The following is a 19757-nucleotide window of genomic DNA, read 5'->3' as shown; positions in this document are numbered from 1 at the left end:
GAGAATGCTTCTCTAACGTTAAGCACTTAGAGCCTGAACTAGACCATTGTTACAGAGGATATGGATAAGGAGGATGGTGCTCCTTCTTCTCCACTGACCTCAGACAGCAGAACTTTGACTGATGATTCCTGCCATATAGCTAAGCAGCAGTGGTATTTCTAACAAGTGATATACATTTCTTCATCTCCCCAAACCAAAAGCTGACAACCACTGTCTCAAAATTTCATCTGAGTAACTGGGAGCAGCCGCAGGTTAAAGAGCCTTTTTTGATAGCACGTATGGTGGTACTTTAATTCATGCACTTTTAATGACCAGAGTCAGCCTTAAATCCCCATTGACACTAGGTCACTGATATGTCAACAGGAATCAGCCTGCATGCAATTTATAAAATTAATAAAAACTATAGATTCATTTATGAGAATTCTTCAGTCTGTGTGTTGCCCAAGTAGTTATATTTCCAAACTATATCAGACATATGATTAAGCTGGACTGACAGAATCCTAGCTAAGACCTTCAAAAGCTTACATTTTATCCCTTTCTTCACAGTTTAAGAAACAGTTATGCTGCTTGTTACAGATACTCCCTCTTGTGTATAATACTACAACACTCCCTCCACCCAGCAGTCAGTTTTGAACACATTTTTCAGCATTCAGTACCACCTTTGCTTCTTTAAAACTTCTGCATTTCTTTCTATTAGCTTTGTAAACTGGATCAAAATGTTTGAAAAAAGATCTAAAATGCACCTCAGACTACTTAAAATTCCATGTCTATTTGGGTTTGCCTTCTTCATTTACCTCCACGAGCAAAACACTGAGGTGGTCAGCAAGATCAGTCAGCTTTTCCAGCAAATTTTGTGGTCTGACTTGAAATGCATAAAGAAGGGAAATATGAGGAATATGTGTTTTTAAAAGAACTAAATCAAATTAGATTAACATGCTCATAACTGTGCACATCAAGCTTTATCTGGTGATAAAAGAACTGTTGTTGGTAACATACAAGTACGTTTGTCAAATGTACCAGCTTGTACTGACAGTATCACATAAGCAGATGTTATTTTTCTGTTGTATTTTTCGTTATCATGACATTCATTTAGGTAAAGTAATGTAGGGGTGTTCTGAGGGTGCCACGGCCAAACACCAGTTTGGTGAGGAATCTTGGCAAAAAAAAAAATTGGGAAACCTCTTTCTTAGGGTTTGTTAAGAAACTTTGCAAGCCTCAGCCTTTACTCTCTCAGGTGTTAACTGTTCCAGGACTTCATCATCATTGACATCACTGACCCCTTTTTCCCATTTTTTTCTTACAGAGAGTTGAGGTGTTGCATCAACATTCACCACCTTTCTTAATCTATTGCCACTCTGCTAGCTTCTTCAACAGACATGCCTGACATGTTACAGTTCTTTTTTCATACTGTCTGTCCATCTGTTTGCTGAATGTCATCATGTCTTCTTGCCTGCTTCCTGTTTCTCAAATCTTTTTCAAAAATCATCTTCTGCTTCTTCTGAACCACTATAATCAGTTCTTGTTGGCCTCTGCAATTAGATCTACTTTGGCTTCTGCTCTAATGTTATCATTTCTTCAGCTGTCCCATCTTACTATGTATTCACTTCAGAATCTCGAAATTCCGAAACACTGAATGTCTTATGATCGATGTTTCAGAATATCAAAATTGTGAAACAAATCCAAAAAAAAAAGCCACTATTTAAATGTTTCTGTAGGGGGGCAAGCTCCCCCTGCACCCCCCCCCCCACACCCATGCTACTTAAATATACCAACTTTGAGATCGCACTACAGCGAGGAAAAGGGAACTCTCCTGTTCCACGCTGTATGCAGATCTCCGTTCAAAATTTCCAAATTCTGAAACCTCGATCATATGGTCTCAACAATATCAATTTCAAGAGTTTAGGATTTCGTGATTCTGAAGGGAACCCATCTTACTACACATCTCAGTCACTTCATCTCCATCATATCTAGCTTCCTCAACTGCTCTGCTTTCACAGCTTAGGTTTCTGTGCCATACAGGAGAACTTGTTCTACCACTGATTTGTATAATTTACTTTACAGGCATTTTTTTTCCTTAGAAAGGATACAGGATTTTTTTAGCAGATCTTTTACTTCTAGGGCCTCTTCTAACAGACAGTATGCATCTCAGAACTCTAGGGTTAACCACAGTGGCTTTTGTCATGGTACCACATTTCATATGACAGATTGTAGATGGATACTAATGGTACAGTAGCTTCAAGATAAAGGCACACCCCTATAGATGCTACACTAAAGCTACTGAAAGTCTGCAAGAAAGATGTAGCATGATGGTGTGCTGTTGCCCACCTCCTGATAGAAGACCCTTCATCCTGGAGATCCCATTGTTCACCATAGCATATGTATCTGCCATTGGGTGGAGAGGTAGAGCAAGAGATGGGCAGCCCAAAAAATACAGCTGTGTAAGTAAATTTACCATAAGAGTACATGTTCAAATGATCACTGCTGTAGTAGTCTTAGCAATATGGGTTATATCCTGCCAAGGATATAACAGCCGGCCAGCTTCTAAAGCTTCAGGGCACCTTCCACAAACTCAAACCATTAGGCAGCTTGAGCTGTCTAAAATCACAGGTTTGAGTGCTAAGTCCTTCAGGGCTTTATTGCCAACTGAGATAGGGAATCTGAGCCCTGAGAGGACATAGCTAGAAGTAAAAAAATAAAAATACAGACATATATGTATAGATATATATATGTGTGTGTGTGTGTGTGTGTGTGTGTGTGTGTGTGTGTGTGTGTGTGTGTGTGTTTGTGTGTATATTTACACACACACACACACACACACACTGGCAAAATAAAAAAAAACAAAGGAGAATGGAAGGAGGAAGCAGCTACTGCAGCAGTGATCATTCAAACATCTGCTTTTATGATGTTTACTTAACTGTAGTATGTTCATCATACTGCTCACTGCTACAGTAGCTTTAACTGTATTAACAGATTACCCTTGCTTAATACATTTGATATGTGGAAGGGGAAGGATCCAGGAGCCCCTGGAGAATGTTCCTAGCAAAGCCTGATCTAGACCTAGAGAAGAGCTCAAGCTTGTAGTTCGTTATGAAAGTATGTACAAAGGCTCTAGCTGCTGCTTCTAGAATACTTCTAGAATTCAACCCTTTCCAAAAATCCATAGATGAAGCCAAGGCCCTAGTAAAGTGGGCCTTGACCCTGCCTAGAATACTTTTGTTGTGGTGAAAATAACAAAAAGTAATAACCTGATTCAGCCATTTGGAAATAGTCTGTTATAACATAGGTTGTTGTTTGTTCTTACCTTCATAAGAAATGAATAACTGAATCACAGATTGTTCAGTCAGGATAGTACCAGAGTTATCTATGGATATCCAAGATATCCTTTCTTCTTCATTTTTAGGTTCAGGGAAGAAAACAGGGAGATTGATAGTTTATCTTAAAGTAAAGTCAGATACCACTTTAGAAATAAAAGAAGGATTAGTTCTCAAAGAAGTTCTGTCTGTGTGGAAAAAGAGATAGGGCTGACGTACCATAACAGCTTGCAACTTGGATACTCTTATTGCAGAGGTCAGAGCAATCAGTAAAACACTTTTCCAAATTAAGAACCTCAAGTCAGCACAATGAGCTGGTTCAAGTCGAGCAAATGTTAGCTTCTGTAAGATCCCAAGGAGGCGTCGCTAGTTTTTTTTGAGGTTTATTATGCAAAACCCTTTCAAAACATTTTGACATGAGAATGCCTTAAAAGACCAAGATCGATGGGCAGACATGCTGAAGTGGCTGATAAATAAACATTGATGGAGGAGTAAGAAAAGTCAAAGGATAGTAACTCTGACAAATATTGTTAAACCAATCTAACACTAGCCCTGAATTACGTTGTTGGCACCAACTAGAAAAAGTTTTCCATTTGCTAATATGTCATTTTCTAGTAGCAGGTTTTCTTACCTCCATTAGCACCTGCTGCACATCCTCAGTAAACAGGTGCCTAAAGGTAATTAAGACCATATCATCTAGGCAGTCAGTTGAAGCTGATTTGAGTTCAGGAGTATGAAACATCCCTGTTCTTGTGTGAGTAGATACATTCTGTGAGGAAGCCTATGGTGAGTGCCCCTCCTCATTTCCAAAAGAAGAGAGAACCCATGCTGCATGGGCCAGTAGGGAGTCACTACAATGATCATGGGGGATTCCTTCTCAATCTTCAGAAGTGTGTTGGATTTCAGTGGAAAGGGTGATTTTTTTAACAGACATGTCTGATTTGTTACTGGAACATTTCTGTTCTAGGAAAAGAAAAAGTGCCTATTTTCCAGGCCTTCTGACATGGAGTTCTAGAGCAAAATTTTGCCAGCTGATTGTTCAGAGAAGAGGCAAAGAGCTGGACTAATTCTTGGAAGACCATCTGATCTTGTTTCTATTTGTGAGGGTCTGCCATTGTCCTTCTCAGCTTGTCTACCAGACAGTTTTGCTCTGACAGAATGGAGGATGCCTGCAGAGTGAGACTGTGCTGTGAAGGTATATCACGAACTAACATGGCTAGTCTACAAAGGAGGTAAAATCTGGTTCCCCTTGCTTGTTGATGTACCACATGACTATGATATTGTCTATAATAACTTGAAGAGGTCCAGGGGACCAAAGATGATTCAAAGAGTCGAATGCCTTGATCAGATCATGCATCTTCTTTATATTTATGTGCTTTTTTCTGTCCTTGATGTCACAAACACAACGCTCCCCTGGCAAAGTCCAAGGAGTATTTATTTTATTTATTTATTTTATTTTACATTTGTTAACTGGGAATGTCCGACTGGATATATGTCCGTTTTCAGTGGAGGCCCGGGGAGAAAAGCCTCATACAGTAGACATAAGATAGACAACATAATACACTGTAAAATACAATAGAGAAATACAAGCCAGAGAAATTTTTACATAATTACATAATGAAACCATTCCATTGTAAGAGTAATTCAAGAATAGAGGTTATACATGTATGTGGTGACTGACTGCTTTGGATCAGGAGGGGAGAAGGTGAGACCTATTTTTAGGGATATTTGCTCTCTCTGCCAAGTGATTTCTCTTCTGACAAATGCCAGAGCTGGGATTTGAAAAGATAATGGGTGTTGGTACTAGGAGCAAAGAGACTTCAGGTACCGTGGTATTTTTCTCATATGGTGTTTTGCCAGAGTTTTCATGAGAATCATAGATGCCATGAAACCCAAAATCCAGAGGTATTCCCACACAGTGTGTGAGGTCTGAATGGAAAATCCTTGAAATAGATCTAGGTATAGATCTTTTATTTGTGCCAGGAAGAAAAGCTCTTTGAACTAAGGTGTCTAGCAGACGCACCAGGAACACAATCCTATGTGACGGTGTAAAAGAGACCTTTAAATGTTCATTTGGAATCTCATCTTGTGTAAGAGATCTCTCACCCAAGTGACAGTTTCCCGACACTTAGAAAAAGACTCAGTAATAACCTGCTTTCAAGTCTAGAGGACATCAAAGGCAGATGGAAGGGGTACTTCCAGCAGTTTCTGAATGAAGAAAACCCCATACACAGCTTATGGTGAGAGAAGAGGAGCCCACCCTAGACAAAGTAAGAACAGCACTAAGGAAAATGAAGTCAGGGAAAGCAGCTGGCACAGATGAAGTCACAGCCAATATGATCAAGATGTGTGAGATAGGGGAAACATGGCTCCTGAGGGTACTCATAGCAGTGTAGAGAGAAAGACCTATCCTGGCTGATTGGAGAATAAGCATACTAGTGCCAGTGTTCAGGAACAAAGGGGACATTCACAATAGTTGGCACTATAGAGGTATCAAACTCCTATCGCATTGCATGAAAGTTCTGGAAAGAATGATTGATAAATGAATATGTAGAGTAGTAGAAACTGAGATGGGAAATGAGCAGTTGATATTCAGATGAGGATGCAGTACAACTGACCTGATGTTTACAGTGAGACAGACACTTAAGAAGAAGCTAGAAATGAGGAAAGAGTCCAACTGTGCGTTCCTAGACTTGGAGATAGACTTGGAGAAAGCATATGACAAGGTCCCATGAAAGCTGATTTGAGTGGTTCTGCTGTGATTCGGAGTCCAGAAACATTGGTAGAATTGATGCAAGCTATGTACAAGGATCCAATGACTCATGTATGAACAGTTTTGGGTCATAAAGAAGGGTTCCAAGTGGGAGTGGGTGTGCAACAGGGTTTAGCTCTGAGCCCACTGCTTTTCATGCTGGGAAGGACTACATTACCAAACAGGTCAGAGGGGACAGATCAACAAAGTTGCTGTATGCAGACAATGTGGCATTACAGGCAGACTCTGAGCAAGAGCTTCAGTAAAGGGTAGGGAAATGGAATGCAAAATTAAAGGCATATGGGATAAAAATGAGTACAGTTAAGACAGCTGTAACAGCAGCAAATGGGGCAAATCAGAAGAAGCTGAGAATTGAAATAGAAGGGAAAAAGGGGAACAGGTCAAGAATCTGGGAAGGGTGGTTGAGGAGAAGGTAAGTTTGAATGAGGGAGTCAAAGCTAGAGTCAGAGGGGCTGCAGCCAAATGGCACAGAATGCCAGTGATAGAATATGACAGAAGAATGCCAAAGAAGCTGAAAAGTAAGGTGTACAAAACATTGGTGCGACCAGTACTACTGTATGGTACAGAAAGCTGTGCAGCAAACAGGCCGATGGATTACGTGAGAGAAAACTTGTGACAGTCAGGTATGAATGTCAAAGAAGGTAGGAGAGGGGCATTGAATAGAGGGAGAGTGGCATTAAATAGAGGGAGATGATGACAAGTGACAAGACACCCCAACCCCATGTAGAAAAATGGGAAAAAGGGGGTTGATGATGATGATTATGATGATGAAAAAGACTGCAAAGATAAGCAAGTTATCTAAATATGGGAAAATGTGGATACCTTGTAGTCTGCAATGAGCTGTAACTGGAGCTAGACATTTTCTGAACGTTTTCTGGTGCAGTAGTTAGTCCAAAGGGTAAGGCAGAGAACTGATAATGTGATCCAGACACAGAACCTTAAGTAACATCTGAGGTCTGGGTGAATATGGATGTGATGATAAGCCTGTTTTAAATCTTGTGAAGAAAACCAAGCCAAATGGATGAAGAAAGATTCTACATGTAAGTTTAAATTTCTTGTATTACAGCTATTGAATAAGTGCATTAGTGGAGGTACTGTTAGTAATAAGACAGTGTTTAGAAACTAAATGGACTGTAGAAATGCAAAGTGACACGGGAAATGGTTTGAATGAGTATGTTCCCTTAAGACCTCTGCTCAGGTCACATGATCTGAACAGGTAACTTCAGAATCTTTGTATCTTTAAATAGTCTCAAGCACTATTAGATCTGATGAAGCTCCAGGACTGGAGTGAAAGCACTTAAGTGTTTTACCTGGTGTTTTATTTTGCTGTTTTTATTTGTTTTATTGCTTTTCATTAAAAATATTGCATTTTCTCTGCATCTACCATGTCTGACTGGCTACTCTTGTATTGAATGTTTTAAATCGTGTGTAACTAAAAAACTTAAATGAGGAAGAAGGGGTAACAGCTTGTTAAATGAAAACATTTTGTAGTTGGGCACTATCATAAATTGATTTAAGAAAGAAAGAAAGATCCAGAACTGGTCTCCAGACATTTTCTTTCTTTGGCACCAGAAAAATCCTTAAATAAATACCTCCCTAATCACATTTTTTGATAACCTGTGCAGCAGAGGGTCCAAAAATGAATTATATCCAAAGAAGAATTTAAAATCTCATTTTTTACATCCTCTGCAAGGTTCTGAGAATGCAGCCAGACAAACCACTTCAAAACAGTATCAGTAGCCATAGCCCCAGAGGAAGTATCAAAAGAGTTATATACACACATTAAACAATGAATTGTGTCCTTTGAAATGAAACAAACTACAGGCAAAATATTCCTTATACTTTCACAATTAGAATTAATTTCAGCATATCAGCCTCACAATTCAAAATTCTGAAAATCAAAGTTGCAGAACTATACACTTTTTTACTTATCAATTATTTTCCCATTCCTGTTAGAAAAGGAAGGTTTGGGACGAGTGTATAAAAATTTGAAAGACTGGAGAACTTTCTACAATTTATCTGTGTCTTTAGGTACAGCAGGCTATCAGGGAAATGGCAGGCAGTGACTCACACATAACCCAATGCTGGGCACAGGAGGAATGGAAGAAGTGTCTGGAAATGCCATTTGTTGCAGCTCATAGTATTTTATAGGAGAAAAACACTGTCTTATTCTGGAATTAGTTTCAGAGAAAGAGAATCCCTCAGATGGAGAATCAGATACAATGATTTCATCTGAGTCTGAATCAGAAATCAGATGAGAAAGCCCTGCATTTACACCTTCTTCTTCTTCTCCCTGTCCAGATTCAGAATCTTGAATATCTTCAGGAGGAAGGGAATCCCCTTTTCTTTTACCAGAAACAACCTTATAAAGAGGAGCAATAGCCTGAATTAGACCTTGAGCCAGACCAAATAAGTACTCCTGTCCAGGGAAATTTGAGAAACATTTGATACTTGTTTAGTTTTCTGTTTCTTTTTGACAGGAAAATTGGGGCCATTGGGTTGTTAATGGTAGGAGCAGCTTCCCCAGGGATGGGCACAGCATTCTGACTAAATAATGAAGACTTCCCTGCCTTCATCCATGACTTACGGGGGGGGGGGTCTTACAAGATTTGTAGAGAGTTCCTCAAGTAGAACTCTGCCTCCTCTCAGAATAATCAGCTGAAAAAATCTGCTCAAGACTTCCATGCCAGAAGTCCTGGAAGACAGATGTCTTTTCCTTTCTTTGGACAGAAATTTTCCTGTATTCTTTTCCATCCTTTCCACTGATAACCAGGGTGCATCTGAGAATTCAGAAGGAATCCTCCAAGATCATTATGGTGACTCCCTACTGTTCCATACAACAGTGGTTCTCCCTTCTTTTGGAAATGGCTATGGGCAATTACCCCAAGCTTTCTCACAGAATAGATCTACTCCTGCAAGAATAGGCGTGTTTGATACACCCCAACCCCAATCAACGTTATCAGATTGCCTGGATGATAAAATCTTAATTCCATTTAGGCATCTGTTTACTGAGGATGTGCAGCAGGTTCTAATGGAGACAAAAACTGCTACTAGAAAATAATATATTAACAAATGGAAAGAGTTTTCTAGGTGGCACCACCAACAAAACAAACACCCATTCAGGCCTAATGATTTTCTAGTTTTACAATATTTTTGTGAGTTACTATCCTATGGCCTTTCTCACTCATCTGTCAAAGTTCATTTGACTGCTAGTTCTTCATGTCTGCCCATGGATTCCCATCTTTCAATTCATTCTCTTGTGAAAATGTTTTTGAAAAGAGTTTTGCATAACTGACCTCCAAGAAAACTGGTGGCTCCTCCTTGAAATCTTACTTTTTTGTTAGAGAAGCTAAAAACACTCTCCATTTGAACCAGCTCATCTGGATGACTTGAGATTCTTAACATGGAAAACTGTTTTACTGATGACTCTGATATCTGCAAAAAGAGTATCAGAATTGCAAGCTGTTATGTTGAGTCAATCCTATTTCATTTTCCACAGAGGGAGTGTTTCATTGAGAACTAATCCTTTTTTATGCCTAAAGTGGTATTGAAGTTTACTTTAAACCAAACTATCCATCTCCCTGTTTTTTTTTCCTAAACCTAAAAAATGAAGGAGAAACTTCACTCCATACATTGGATATCCACAGACCATTGACAGAACAAAAGCTTTCAGATATTTGGGGATAAGGTAAAAGGTCAAACTCTGTCAAAACAGACTTTTTCCAAATGGTTGTCTCAGGCTATTACCTTTTGTTATTCTCACCACAACAAAACTATTCCAGGCAAGGTCAAGGCTCACACTACCAGGGCCTTGGCTCCCTCCATGGCATTTTGGAAAGGGTTGGATTCTAGAAGTGTTTTAGAAGCAATGACTTGTTCCTCTGTACATACTGTCACAAAACACTGCAAGCTTGATTCCTTCTCTAGGTCTAGATCAGGCTTTACTAGTACCCCTCTCCAGGGGCTCCTGGACCCTTCTGCTTCCACCTTCAAAATGCTGTGAGCTAAGGTAATCTACCCATATTGCTTAGGCTACTGCAGTAGTGATCAATATGCTGAACACAGTACATTTGCAAGTAAACTGACCATAACAGAAGATGCCTCCCTCCTTCCTCTAGTTTTTTGAGTATGTTGTTTGGCCAGGGTGTGGGCATATGTATATTATTTACTCCAAGCTATGTCTTCTCAGGTCTCAGCCTCTCTGTCTCAGTTGGTATGCAAGCTCTGAAGGGTTTGGGTTCCAAATCTATCATTTCAAGTCAGATCAGCTTGAGCTGCCTACAAGTTTGTGTGTGTGGGAGGTGCCCCGAAGCTTTGGAAGCTGATTGGCTGTTAAATCCTTGGCAGGATATAACCCATACAGCTTAAGTTACTGCAGCAGTGATCGTTACATGGTTCTGCAAATAAGCAGGTAGACAACAATTTAGAGGAGTGATACTCTACTGGATAGAGCACACTGCTGTATCTATATCTTTAAGTTTGTTTGTGGTACTATTTCACTCTGGACACTCATTTACTGTGCTTTTGCATTAGGAAGACTGGGATTTTTCATCTGGTGGCAGTAGGTGTGTATCCAGTGTATGTGAGCTGGGAAGCACACAGATGATCTCTTAAGTATTTTTTTTTTCACTTCTCTGCACTTGATTTTGTACTGCTCTGATAGTATTGACTAGATTCAGACCTGCTGTATCTGGCCTGTTATTGATACACTTGCGAACTAAACCAGCCATCCTACATTAAGAAGGGCTCCCCTGCATCTTTGTGGCAGAATAGTGTGAATCCAGCCTTGTCTGAGCTGGGGATTGCTGGAGGAAAGTTCATTGTGTGCTTTCCTATTGGTAGATGAGCTTAAAAGTGTTCTAATTTTGCCAGTATTTAAGCCTCACATTTGCACTTTGTAACACACTGCACAACAGGGGTTAGGGGTGCCCTGTATAGATGCAAACACCTTGAAAATCAATTTTCTCCTAGACATCTGTCAATGGAACCCTCCCAAGCTTCCCTACTGCACTATGGGTGCACTGAGCAGCATTGCCTTACTTATCATTCATAGCCTTCAATAATTATGCACTTTTGTTAGTCCTAGCACAAAAACTGCTCAAACTAGCCCACTCCCTTCCCTAATAGTACATACAATAAAAACCTCCTATAATGGACATGCAGTTTCCCATCATTTCACTGGCCAGCCTGATTGACTTGAGCATCCTGAGGCAATGTAGTAATCGCCTCATGTATACTGACAACCACTTACCTCTAAAGCAAATACCCTTTGTGAGAGATGTAATTACACTATGAAATTGGAATCATTTCTCTCACGTAACAACAAACCAGACAACAAATATGTTGTCAGCACACACACTTCACGTCTCACACAAAATGAGGTCATGACACATAAACCCACATAAGAGGAGGTACTCACTAGAAACCTACCAAAAATCATAGACCTCCCAAACATAAACCACTTGCACACATTGCTATGCAAATAGAAACCACTACACATAATAACATATACACCATTATCTCAGCAAATAAGCCCCTAAGGCAAAACACCTCAAAACCTAATGTTTTGGTCATAGGCGACTCCATAGTGAGACACATAGATGTGCTCCTCACCAGGATGGAAAAGGAGATGGTATCGGTCAGCTGCCTGTCAGGTGCCAGGAGCCGTCAAATCAGACATGCACTCAAGTCACTCAACAACAAGTACTGTTATGACTCTGTCATAGTCCATGTTGGGATGAATGACTTGAGATGTACCTCTCTGGACTATATGAAGAAAGACATGACTAAACTCTCAAATTATGTGTCCCAGGCAGGTGTGACCCTAGCCCTAAGCAGCATTCTGCCTTCACCCAGGATGATGCCACAATATAAACAAAAACTGATCAACTTCAACAATTGGCTTAGCTTATGGTGTTAGTCCAGGGGAATCCAACATCTGTCTGTCTGGGAAGATATGGTTGACAGGCCACACTGCTTTGCCAGAAATGGTCTGCATCTGTCTCCTCTAGACTTTTGGATACTGGCAAAGCACTTGCCTCCCCCAGTAGTGCCTTTTGTTAGGCAATGTCAAAACAACAAAATTTCCAATGTAGCAAAATCCACTTGAGACAAACTCAAGGCTCTGCTGCTTAAAGCTAGGAGTCTAAACATGAAACTGCACTCCCTGGAAGCACTCCTCACCTTGGAAGATGCTGATGTCTGTGCAATCACTGAGACATGGTTGAAGGCTGCGGAGAGCATGCCAGTTGTGCAAGGCACCAGTGTCTTCCATACATTTAGACCTCAGAGTGAGCATGAAAGAACCAAAGTTGGAGGTGTATCCATCTTCATTAAAGCCAAGTACACCTCAAGACTGGTAAAACAGTATGAGTCTCTCAAACTACTCCATGTCTAATTGAATCTAGGCAAAATACCATACCACATCATTGCTAGCTATAGGTCCCCCGCCGTGACAGAACAGAACACCACCTACCTGGACTTACTGGAGTCACTCACCATACAGCCTAACACCGTAGTCATGGGAGATTTCAACTATCCTGCTAGATGACATATTTGGCACAAACTTCACCCTCCCTGTCCCCACCAGCCATACCTCAAAGCATACCTGACACCAGTCCTCTGCCTACTACCTCTAGAGATCAGGTCATATCTGTTCTCTCCAAGGCCAAAAACATTGCCTCAGTTGGACCAGATAACATCCCAAGTTGCTTATTAAGCAAGCTAAAACAGGACCTAGTGGACCCACTTGGCATTTTCTTTAACCATAGCCTGAGAACTGGCTTTGTTCAAGCAGAGTGGAGAATAGCAACAGTAATCCTCCTGCACATAGAGGGTGCGGCCATCAACCAACCCTGGGAATTATCGACCCATAAGCCTAATTAACCTCATCTGCAAGGCCATGGAAAAAGTCATCATGGATCTTATCAACAAGGACAAAGGCGACCTTCAGACTATAGACCCAACCCAGTTTGGCTTTGTTAATGGTAGATCATGCTTATTAAACCTAGTTGACTTCTTCAAGAAAGTCACAAAAGCCCTGGATGAAGGTAAGACAGTGCATACTGCCTATCTTGACCTAGCCAAGACTTTTGACACAATCCCCCACTCAAGTATCATTGAGAAACTCTCTCAGCTGGGGATTAACCCTTACATCACTAGACGGGTAACCAGTTGACTCACTGACACAACACATACTGTCAAAGTTGGTGGCTCCACCTCTACCAGTAGACGCACCACCGGTGGCATACCACAAGGATCTATGCTGAGCCCTTTACTGTTTGGAATCTATTACTCAGAAGTCCAGGCTAAAGTAGATGGCCTTTGGCGTACCATTTTCACTGATGATTATTGCAGAGTGGGTGCAGTCATTGAGTTCCCTAATGATGTTAACAGATTACAGGAGGGGTAACACAGACAAATGAATGGAGCCAAAGCCACAGTCTAAAAGTAAATGCAAAAAAGTGCATTATTATCCCCTTTGGTAAAGTGGAATTCCCTGCTAATTACAGTAGTGACAGCACTCCCCTAAGTTCAAACCCAGTGGTGCAAGATCTGGGAACACAGGTAGTTAGCAATCTGAACCTTGACCACCAAGTTTCCACAGTGGTAAGGAAAGCCTTCTACTTTCTTCATCTCATAAATAAGAGCATCACATCCAGGTCTAAGGATGTTATGACTCCATTGTACTCAACCCTTACCAGATCATTAATAGAGTGCTGTGCTTCCTTCTGCATGTACCTCACCAGATGCCTGCAGTAACTGGAGAGGCCATAGAGGTTTCTCACCAAAAAAATACAGGGTCTCCAAACCATGACTTACATGGATAAACTGAAAGCCCTGTCACTGTATTCTGTATCATATAGGCTGCTGAGAGGTGACTTGTGATTGGCCTACAGGGCAGTCTCTGACCCTGCCCTGATGGATATGCTGCATATCTGCAAGTCAAGTGGCACAAGAGTCACTTGCTGTAGGGATCCTAACCTAGCCTGTGACATTCACAGAATATGCTGGAGAGAGAGATGTATCTCCCAGAGATTGCCGCTACTCTAGAATAAACTTTCATTTTACATGAATCAAAGCTCCTCACTGACCTCTATTCAAGTGCAACCTGGACAAATGGGATGGGAAACCACAAATTCACCCCCAGGGGCACCAATGTTCAACATGGACAGGTGTAGTCAGTGTTTATTATAGACTCACTCTGCAAATTACGTCCATCTAACCAAGGACAATTGAAGCAACTTGGGATTAACATGGCTAGGCTTGTAAGGGCTCTAGAACCTCCAGCCTAGTAACCTCCTATGAACATGTGAACCACAGAATGTTCATGCCAGCCGGATTCACTAATAGGATTCCTTGACAAATTTTAGTCAAAGTCCAGAATTTTGCCCTGAAGGACAATATCCTGAGACATCTGTGGAAGAAGGGCAGAGTCCTACAACTGGTTGGCAAAAAAGTATTTTTGGGTAACAATTGCTGTTTGTGCATGAGACAGAAAAATAGGTTCTTGCCCCTATTTAAAGAATTTAGAAAACTAAACTTAGAATTTAGGTTAATTCATCCAACAGTCTTCAGAGTGTACTTCCCAATGGTATTTAAATCTTTTATGAAGTAAAAGTGGCACAAGTGGAGCTTGATAGATATCAAAGAAATTTGCCTGCAAGGCAAACATATTACGTCAGAAGCAAGTACAGATTGGCAAGCCCAGTTTCTGTGTGCAAAAGTAAGGGAAAGATGAATTACAAAGTCCTTCCCAAAAAATGTTGCTGAAAGATGACAGCAGTACACTAAAATAGAATACCCAGGAATATGGTTCAATACCAGAAGTGATTGAACCTATGTAAGTCGGACTTTCATTGAAATACTGGGGTAATAGCTTACGAACTTGGAAGGTAATTTGAAATATTTATTTTATTTATTTTTTATTTTATTTTACATTTGTTAACCGGGCTAGTCTAGCTGGATACATATCCTTTTTCAGTAGAGGCCCGAGGAGAAAAGCTCCAGACAAAATGCACTAGTTTGAAAATTTACAAGTACAAGTTATACATGGTTTGAAAAATGAAAAATTGATATTAGTAAAGGACCTGTCACATAATAAACAATAAGGGAAATAAATAGGTGTAATAGAGTAATATAGCAGAAATAGGTCATCAAGGTAAGAGGTAAATACATACATAGAGGTATTATATATATAATAGTATGTAGTATAGTTCAAGAGTCACCCGCTTCCATTGGGTGGGGTTAATTTTTAGGAATATGGAAGGGATGGAATGGTCCAAGGGAAGGGAGCCTATGGATAGGAAGGGAGAAGTTAGTCAGGTTCAAGACATTATAGCATATTCAAGACATGAGATATTCTTCTGTGTCTTGTTTGACTTTATGCGAAGGCGAGGTTTTCTCAGGTAGGTTGTAGAGGTCAGGGTTCATGGCTTGGTGGGGTTTGAGTTGGCAAAGAGGGCATCACCTAGTAAAGATAGTTAGGATTAGGGAAGCTTTAATAGTTGGGATCTGGGTGCTGTTGGATGTTTTGTGTATAATACTACACAGTGAGGTATGGGGTCTGGTTGATTAATTATTGTAGGAGTTCTTATTGGTTTGAAGTTTGAGAAGGTTGGGTAGTCTGAGTTGATTAAGTTTGAGAAGGTTGGGTGGTTCAACCAGTGAGTTTTTTAAAGATTAAGACAATGGTGGGAGTGTAATGGTTATAGGCCAGGGAGAGCATATTAAGTTTTGTAGTTAGTAGGGAAAGAAAAAGACTGGGGAGGCATAGGGAGGTAGAAAGGGAGAGGAGGCATAGAATGGGTAGAGAGTTGGCATTAGGAGTTAAAAAGTTTTTTTAGCATTAGTTGGAAAAATTTTTTGTTAACAGATTTTTGGGTTTTTTGTTTGTTGAATGCTAATTTAAGCTATTAAGAATAGGAGTTTAGCTACCAGTTGGTGTAATTAATTAAACAGAAGCAGTATCTTCTTAAGGAAAGTTAATTTTGTGCAACAGTGGCTGTTACTCTGCTCATGGGCCAGCCAAGGGATGGTAAGCTTGAAAAATAGTGCTGCAAATATTCAAGGGGAACAATTAATCTTGGCACACATAATATGTGGTGGAAATCAGTAATTGGATATACACTTAAATGTAACAAGGGAAAACACATTGAGGACAGTGAAGGATAGTGTGTATGACACTGGGATAAGGTGTTAGCAAAGACTGATGCCTCATTTCCTTGTTGAAATGGAAGGTGAGACAAGGGACGGGTGACTTATACATAGTTATTTTGGTCTGGCTACTTAGTTTACATGTTAAGTTATTTTTGCAGTTGATTAGTATGTCCTGCATGAAGTGACTCAAAGCCCTGTCACTATACTTGGTATTCTACAGACTGCTAAAAGTGTACCTGTGTCTGACATATAAGGCATCTTGCGACTCAATGCTGATGGATTTGTTGCACCTTAGCAAGTCAAATGGCATATAAATACTTGGTATAGGGATCTAAATCTCTTCTGCAACATCAATAGAACTTTTCGGAGGGACAGATTTATCTTGCAGAGGATACATCTACTCTGGAACAGACTCTCCATCCACATAAAACAAAGCTCATCCATGTCATATTCAAGCGCAACTTGAGTCTGTGGATGGGAAACAGAAAATTTACCCCAGGTCAGCACTACTAATTGTCAACAGCAGCTTGTAAATGCTTTATCCTATGCATGGATCCCTTCAAATTATCTATGGTATGATCCCTGTTATTATTACTATGGGTAATATACAGTTATTGACCATGGGATTGATAAGGCCAATCTAACACCAAATGGGATAGATTAATTCAAGCACCAAAAGGAAATTAGCTTAGGCTTGAAATGGCCCATAAGGCATCTAGCTTGGTACTTATTTATGAGCCTACTGTAAAGTTCACTATGATTGGAAATTTGAAGTTTGGCTAATAGGATCAGTTAAACAAAGGGGATACATTAATACTGAAGCAGTTGATTGATGGTAACATACACAAAGGAACATATATTACTGGGAGCAGTTTAAAATAGACTCTGGAAAACTAGACTGGTGAATTTTAAGGACAAAATGCACGTTACATTGACAGACCTATTAGAATAGAGGGGAATATATGAAATATTAGTAAAATATGAAGGAAAAGGCAAGCTAATCAGGTGGTGCAACCAAGTTTGGTAGAAATAATAATAGAAAACAGAATGGGTGAACTACAATTTTTTCTTCTTCTTTCAGTTTTTCTGGTTAGGGGTCGCTGCAGTGGATCACCAGTCTGCTCATGATTGGCAGTAGAGTTTTACAGTGTCGAGTTGCCAGCCCAGTGCCCAACCTTCCACGGAATTCACACACACACATGCACTCATGCCTAGGGCCAATTTAGAGTGTCCAGTCCACCTAAAGCATGTCTTTGGGATGTGGGAGGAAACCAGAGCACCTGGAGGAAACCCACACGACCACAGGGAGGACATGCAGACTCTGCACAGAAGGCACCCCAGCCGAGGATCAAACCGGAGATGGGTGAACTACAACAATACCATCTAATATGCAAGATCTACAGGCTGTTAAACAAGATATTTTGGATGAAAAGAGAACTGATTTTAGAGACTGGTAGATAATGGCTGGACAAGAAGTTGGGGGAGGCCACAGATTTATGTAATTCCTAGTAAACTAACTAGGTCCTGGAAATTTAGAATTTTTATTTGGAAGTGCCTGCACCAATATTTTAATACGCCTGATAGGTTGAATTAAATGTTTCCAGAAGTTACAAATGAATGTTGGAGATGCAACAGACATGAAAGAAACATATTTTTGGGACATGTAATAAGTTAACTAAGTATAAAAAGTTCTTACAGAATGTAATTGCAGGAATCCTGACTCAGGAATGGGAGGTGACAGAGTAGAACTTCTGTTTTAAATGTGTAACTATTCCCTTTATAATGGAAATCACTGTAGCACTAATAGCTCTGATACTGATTAGTTAAAAAGGTAATAACCAGAAAGTGGAGGGCAAATATAAACCTAGTCTAATGTAATTAAAGCAAAACAAGGCCATGGTGGTGAGATATGACCTGAGCAAGTGACATAATTGGGGGATATTTGGGAGAGAAAAAAATGCTACTTTGAGGAATGAACAAATTAATAGCAAATAACCTGTCAGTAATATTGTTAAGAGGATTGCAGGTTGTTCAAATGGACAAGCGTGTGACCGTTTGTATGCCAAGAAAATTGGGTGGATCATTACAACAGCTTAACTTTATGCCCAATTACACTGGAACAAGGAAAATGCAATTGTTATAACAGACCTGTAATGAAAATGTAAGTAATATTTACTGTTGTTGTTGTTAAAGTAGACTGGGGGGACATCATGTTAACTATAAATGTGTTCTTTGTCTATAATGCAAGCTAGAATTTAACAGGTGAAATAAAAAAAAAATAAAACACTTTAGTGTATTCAGAGCTAGATCCTCTTTTGGGCCACAGTGATAAAAGACCAGGTCTTTTAATGCAGCTGCCAGAAGTGCAAACCTGGGGATTCTGCCTGTGCCATGTTTCATTGCTTTGTTCCTATTGAGTGTTAACATTAGCTCCAGCTCCCCCATGCCCTGAAGTAGAATAAACAAGTTATTAGTGAATTAATGAAAGACAGTTTTTATAAGGAAAGCATGATACTATATTTTCTTACCCTTTTAGGCCACTTAATTATATACTTATTGATATATTAAGATTATACCTATATAGAATTACCATGAAAAACCTAGAAAGTATCCTAGGAAACCTCATTGTTTATTTCCACTGGATACTATCTTTACAAACATGCATACCACTTTGGTACAGACACACATAGGTAGTATTCCTGATCTTTCAGGTTTATAGTGAGTCTCTGTCCCCTCTTTCAATTTCTTTTCTCTTTTTCTTTTATACTGTGGAGTTTGTCTATTTAAAACTGTGTAATAATGTTTCAAACATTTATTTACCATAGATGGCTGGTATTCTTACTTAGCAAGATTAAACAAAGATGGAAAATACAATGCATGGAGTGCCACACTGGAGCCAGAGACTTCAGTATGGATTCAGGTTGGTCCTTTTTTCTTTATCTTGTCCTTGTTTTTAAATATAATAAAATGAGATTATCAACATAAGCCATGCTTAATATTATATATGTGTGTTATTTCTTCAAAAAAGATGCTTCGTGAAAGTATAGCATTTGAAATTTGTCTCTTTCTTCTTCTTCATGTCGGGTTAAGAAGGAATTAGTATTTATGAGTAAACATAATGCTTTTGATCTACAGCAGCAGAGATTTGCTCTGCTGATCTAACCTGATGATATCCTTCAAAACTGTAGAACTGCAGTGGGTTTGAAGAAACATAAGAGAATAAATGAGAATGGAAGATGGCTATGTAGCCTGTTAGCTCTCCCAATTTTGCAGCTTCTGCTATCAGCAATGACGTTTTGCCTTTTCAGTTGATTAATTTTGCATGTATCCAGTAGTTAATCTTTTTCTCTTTTTTGTGCTTCTTTTAAATTGTATTCAGAAGCCTGCTGTGCCAAGGACTATTACAATTCTGCCACTCTCTTTGTGAAATAATTATTCATCATCTCCGTATTAAAATGTCTCTTCTCACTCATTTGGAATTATTTCTTCAAACTGTCTTTCCTGTAGATTTCCAC

At 39.7% G+C, this 19757-nt stretch overlaps 1 protein-coding gene across 3 annotated transcripts in view; it reads left to right on the top strand.

The window, feature by feature from the left end:
- F5 (coagulation factor V) overlaps positions 1–19757 on the top strand; it is a 1256984-nt gene that overhangs the window by 1056419 nt on the left and 180808 nt on the right. For all 3 annotated transcript variants that reach the window (XM_044072364.1, XM_044072363.1, XM_044072362.1), the window contains one exon: positions 19068–19162. In XM_044072364.1, coding sequence (XP_043928299.1) covers positions 19068–19162 — 95 coding nt within the window. The remainder of the gene's footprint in view (positions 1–19067; positions 19163–19757) is intronic.

Source organism: Protopterus annectens, chromosome 5.part0 (assembly GCF_019279795.1).
Source record: "Protopterus annectens isolate FY-2018-M chromosome 5.part0, PAN1.0, whole genome shotgun sequence".
Classification (NCBI taxonomy): domain Eukaryota; kingdom Metazoa; phylum Chordata; order Ceratodontiformes; family Protopteridae; genus Protopterus; species Protopterus annectens.
The sequence above is the reverse complement of the archived record's forward strand: the minus strand, read 5'-3'. Positions and strand labels throughout refer to the sequence as shown.